At 36.7% G+C, this 5,331-nt stretch overlaps 1 protein-coding gene across 1 annotated transcript; it reads left to right on the top strand.

Moving 5' to 3' along the window:
* The first annotated feature begins 203 nt into the window (after positions 1-203).
* On the top strand, positions 204-4,528 carry LOC141445250 (trypsin alpha-like). Its single transcript, XM_074111039.1, has 7 exons — positions 204-312; positions 399-484; positions 844-971; positions 2,330-2,489; positions 3,271-3,399; positions 3,507-3,653; positions 3,830-4,528. Exons 1-7 carry the CDS (start codon positions 273-275, stop codon positions 4,052-4,054), a joined length of 915 nt encoding a protein of 304 aa, XP_073967140.1. The 5' UTR covers positions 204-272; the 3' UTR covers positions 4,055-4,528.
* Positions 4,529-5,331: the final 803 nt, after the last annotated feature.

Genomic DNA, 5,331 nt, shown 5'->3' on the forward strand with positions numbered 1-5,331 from the left:
TTTCCAATCAGGATATTAACTCCGATATCGTATCGATTCCACTAAATGGATAAGAACGATAAAAAAAACCGCTCAGTACAAGAAACATGTAAGCGGGCATAGAAAAGTTATACAAGTTAGGACTTTTTGATTTTGAGGCTCGGTTATGAAAATAAGTTAAGGATGATTGTACACTGATAACAGCTTTGCGATAATAGCCTAACATATTTAAGGCTAGCTATTGTTTTACTTTTCCCAGTTCACATTAACAGTGCTGCTAGGTAACCAACAACATGTACAAAATTGTTTCTTTTTTGGCTCTTGCCATTGCCTGTAAGTGCTTTAAGAGTTTTATTTTAAATTTAATTTCACGGGCGTCTTAAGTGATTCAATATAATCATAAAAATATTTTATTTTAGGCAGTGCAGTGCCCTTGGATGTCGACGAACAATCAAATAGGATCTCTGGTGGAGGCTATGCTGCCAATCTTCAATTCCCTTTCATGGTAAATTCAAGTTCACTTCCAAAGTAGCTTTTTACGATACTATGATAGTTTTACCCCCTTTTTCACCACTCATTGATACATTTTATGTGAGTGATGTCTGTGATGCCGACTCTGTTTGATTTGTCGGAATAAACAGAGATAGCGTCACATTTATTTGTCACATAAAATTTTGTCAATGGCTGGTGAAACAGGCTCTTAATAACAAAAAAGTTACTTGATTTCCTGAAACAAATAGGCATATTCACTATACATAAGTCACTGTAATTTTGTTTCAACTGCGCTTAATAAATTAGTGTGTCGTTACTACTAAATAATGTCACTAAAAGCATTTTACCTCTTAATACTAACAACTTCTTCAGGCCTCCTTGCAAAGGATTGTCAACAACCAGGCAGTGGCAACCAGAGGCCACAGATGTGGTGGTGCTCTCATCACCTTCCAGCATGTCTTGACAGCTGCTTCTTGTTTGTATGAGTGGAATGCTGATGGGTAAGACATTGTTATACATTAGCTAATACTGGCCGCCAGTAATTACTGATGTCGCCACTGATGGGCACAAGCCTTTTGCGTACACTTTTGTGTCCTTATCAAAGCTATTCTCCTATTTAATCCCGTAAGATACAAAATATCTCACCAACCCAAAAGTATATTAAAGTTTGTCAATTGTGTTTTGTTTCTTTTCTTTTGTACAATAAAGAGTTTAGATACATATTACTAAAAGCTTATTCCGGATTTAATACAATAATATTTACTCGTACAATTTCCATAATTCATCCCAAAATGCACTAAAGTATTTCGATTAATCCGTCCTTAAAAATACTTTAACTAGAAGAAGAACACAGGATAGTTTTGTATTAAAAAGGACACCAAGTTTACTAAATACTAGCTATTCTTGCAATTTATCCGTGATAAAAACTACCCTATGTCCTTCGCCGGGGCTCAAACTATCTGCATACCGAATTTCATCTAAATCAGTTCAGCGGCTTAGACGTGAACAAGCAGACATACTTACGAACTTTCATATTTATAATTATTATATTATTAGTGGGATTTTGTTTTGTGAGGCGATTAACTGTTTTAAGGCTGGCCTTCTCAATGGAGGATTCACAACAAACAGTGGAAACCAGAGGCACAGATGTGGTGGTGCTCTCATCACCTTCCAGCATGTCTTGACAGCTGCTTTTGTTTGTATGAGTGGAATGCTGCTGGGTAAGACTTTGTTATACATTAGCTAATACTGGCCGCCAGTAATTATGTCTCCACTGATGGCAACAAGCCTTTTGCGTACACTTTTGTGTCCTTGCACATAAATCAAAGATATTCTGTTATCACGTAAGATACAAAATATCTCACAACCTAAAAGTATATTAAAGTTTGTCAATTGTGTTTTGTCTTTTCTTTTGTACAATAAAGAGTTTAGATACATATTACTAAAGCTTGTTCGGATTTAATACAATAATATTTACTCGTACAATTTCCATAATTCATCCCAAAATGCACTAAAGTATTTCGATTAATCCGTCTTTAAAAATACTTTTACTAGAAGAAGAACACGGATAGTTTTGTATTAAAAAGGACACCAAGTTTACTAAATACTAGCTATTCTTGCAATTTATCCGTGATAAAAACTACCCTATGTCTTCGCCGGGGCTCAAACTATCTGCATACCGAATTTCATCTAAATCAGTTCAGCGGCTTAGACGTGAACAAGCAGACATACTTACGAACTTTCATATTTATAATTATAATATTATTAGTGGGATTTTGTTTTGTGAGGCGATTAACTGTTTTAAGCGTGGCCTTCTCAATGGAGGATTCACAACAAAATTTAATATATTTATTCACAGGACCAGGTCTCCGATCAGCACAGCCAATTACAGGGTATTTGCTGGAGCGCATCAGCTCACTAACGACACGTCAGCTGATCGTGTCAGGCCATTCTCCAATATACCGAACACCCGAGTACTTGGGAATTCCATCTTACTCAATGATATTGGTGTTATCACTGTGAGTAATAATTATTTGCTACCTCTACCTAAGAAAGATAAGCACTAGTCGTAGGTAGGAAAGTCCCTACTACACAGGTGAAGCAATTCAATGGTGTGTGTGAAGTTCCAAATCCGCAGTAATTGGCACCGTAATTGGCTGTTTAGGGGTTCCAACGTAAATTATAAAAAAATTTAATCCTAGAGATTAATGAGGAGATTTAGTCCGATATGCATAGACAAAGTAACACTTTAAGAGCACGAGAAATGAAATAAAATTGTTGACATTGTTAACGTTCGAGGCACTCGTAGAGCATGTTTGAATTTCAACATGATTTCATAAAGTATTCTCTATCTAATAGATAATGTTTTGTATCATCAAATTCCTCGAAACGCGTGATACATGAATAATCCATTTGCACTGTTTGCTTTGGATTTGGATAACTACAAGGGTAATTGATTAGATACAAAACTAATTCGAGTTAAAAGAATAAGAAGCATGACAGCTAAGAGTTCTAATAGACTTGGTTTAATTTGGCTAGTTAATTGTTAAGTAAGTTTATGGTTCTTGAACACATGGTTACGTGTAGGTAAATTATAGTTATTTTAGCACGAAAATGCATTATTGGGATAAACATTAGATACACTTTCAAGTGCTTAAATATAAACACTGGAATATGTACAAGATTATGGGGAACCTTAAGGTTTATTAAACAAGAAATACCAGGAAATAACTTCAAATAGCTCACAAGTTTTTTACATCTTCAGCAGTAGAATTAATGTAAAATATTTATTTTTTTCAGCTTACTGTGCCCTTTCCCAACACAGTGGTCACACCGATTGCCTTACCTGCTGCGAGTTATAACCCACGCGATGACCTTAGCTGCACTGTTGCCGGCTGGGGTGCTCTCAACAACAATCCCACTTCCTTGGTGAGTGATGATGCTGATGTTTTTGTTTTGTTTTTGAAGGTTTTGCCTTTTTTAGAAGTAGGGCGTGTAAGTCTGGACGGTCGTAATAATTTTATTTACTTTTTTAGGCCAGTGTTGATTTGAAGTTTGCCGCAAAATACATTTACAATCAAGAAATGTGCACGAACGTGTACAACACCCAGCACGGAATGCCTAACATCCGCAACACCATGGTCTGCGCGGCTTCATATGACATCGTCTCCTCGGGTTGTGTGGTAAATATCACTATGAATTACTTGAATCTTCAACTTATTGATTTTTCCCTTTTTGTAAGCCTTTTAACCATCAGTTTCTGTAAAGTTTTCAACTTAAGTGGAATGCATGTGAATCAAAAATTTAAATATATTTTGTCTACTCAGATGTGTTTTAATCCTAAATCTATTATTTGCAGAGCGATGAAGGTAACCCTCTCATCTGTGATGGCGTATTGACTGGTATCCTCGCACTGCATGGAAATTGCGCTGCATCATCATACCCTGAGATCTACACTCGTGTGAACAACTACACTTCTTTCATCAGAGGAGTTACTGGATCAGCAAACACCTTCACTCCTGGAGCTTCCATTCTCATCTTGCTCACTTTGACTCAAATGGCCTTTGCTAGTCTTTTGAGTTAAGTGTAATTAAGCGTTTAAGAGTGAAAGCCTTAGTAGCGCACGCTGAGTAGGTACGCATGATAAAATCATTAGTTGTGTGCGTCGTGTGAAGCCTGCGCAATATTAAGATTTAAGTTTAGCAGTATTGAAACACTCTCTAATCCATGCTTAGATTTTGAATATTTCACATATTTTCTCAACAAACGAAGAGAAAATCAAATGAGTCGTCATGTCCTATTAAAGCTACGAGAATGGCGAAATGACGCATGACAATGAATTAATACAAGAAACCTTGACTTTAGGAATCGGGATTAGTGAAATATACTAGGAAATAAAGTAGATAACCGTTTACGGCATGTGATAAATAAGTAATATTTTCGTGAAATATGTTATCTCGGCTGTCTATTTTTGTGATAGATAAAGTCATGAGTGTGATGTTGTTTTTGTTAAGTACGTTTTTAGCAGTCAAATTAAACTTGATTTGTAAGAAAAAAATCTTTCTTTTATCTTGTGCAAGAGTGACATCCACTTTCCCTGTATAGAATAGTAGATAACATAACTTTTCCGCCCCGTGAACGCAATACCGACTCTCATGTTTGGGAACTAATCAAACACTGCGAGAGTTTAACCTCAGCGTGTTTCACGTTCCGTCTTTTATTTACTCTTTGAGGTCAAACAGCCTCATATACTCGTAGTTCGCCTAACTTACAGTATAAATAGTAAGAACATGAGATTTTAAATAACATTGTCTCGAACAAATTTACTTATAACATTACAAGTATGTATGTGCGAGTCGAAGTTGTTGTTAGTCAAAATCAGGGAGAAGATCATTTTCTCGAAGGTAAAGGGATAATGCCTACTTTTTACTGAATCAGACGCCATCGTGAGAGCAAAAATAGGCTTTCATGGTAATTAATGCGTAACACGAGGTCGTGTCCGCCTCACAAAATGACTAAAAGGTTAAAGGTGTTATAAATTTTGAGCACGTTCATTAGAGCCCGCATGGAGCCCTCGCCCTAGCTTTTAGCCGACGACACACGTCGGAATTTCGTAATAAGATTTCCTTAATTTAAGACTTGCTCTCGAACACTCATTAAAGAAGTGTTGGCCCCGAGCGGCTGAGCTGCTCAGATCAACACGGCTGGCGTGAAATTACCTACTATTACGATCGCCAAATTGGATGTGGTTTCTCCCTGTATTCACCGAGACCGAGCTAATATTCGACTGTTGGATTCGTATAGAACAAAACATTAGTGCGATAAGGGTGAAGCCAAACGAGAGTCATTTTAGGGTTCCGT

Source organism: Choristoneura fumiferana, unplaced genomic scaffold (genome assembly GCF_025370935.1).
Source record: "Choristoneura fumiferana unplaced genomic scaffold, NRCan_CFum_1 Sck3bRy_86;HRSCAF=265_pilon, whole genome shotgun sequence".
NCBI lineage: Eukaryota > Metazoa > Arthropoda > Insecta > Lepidoptera > Tortricidae > Choristoneura > Choristoneura fumiferana.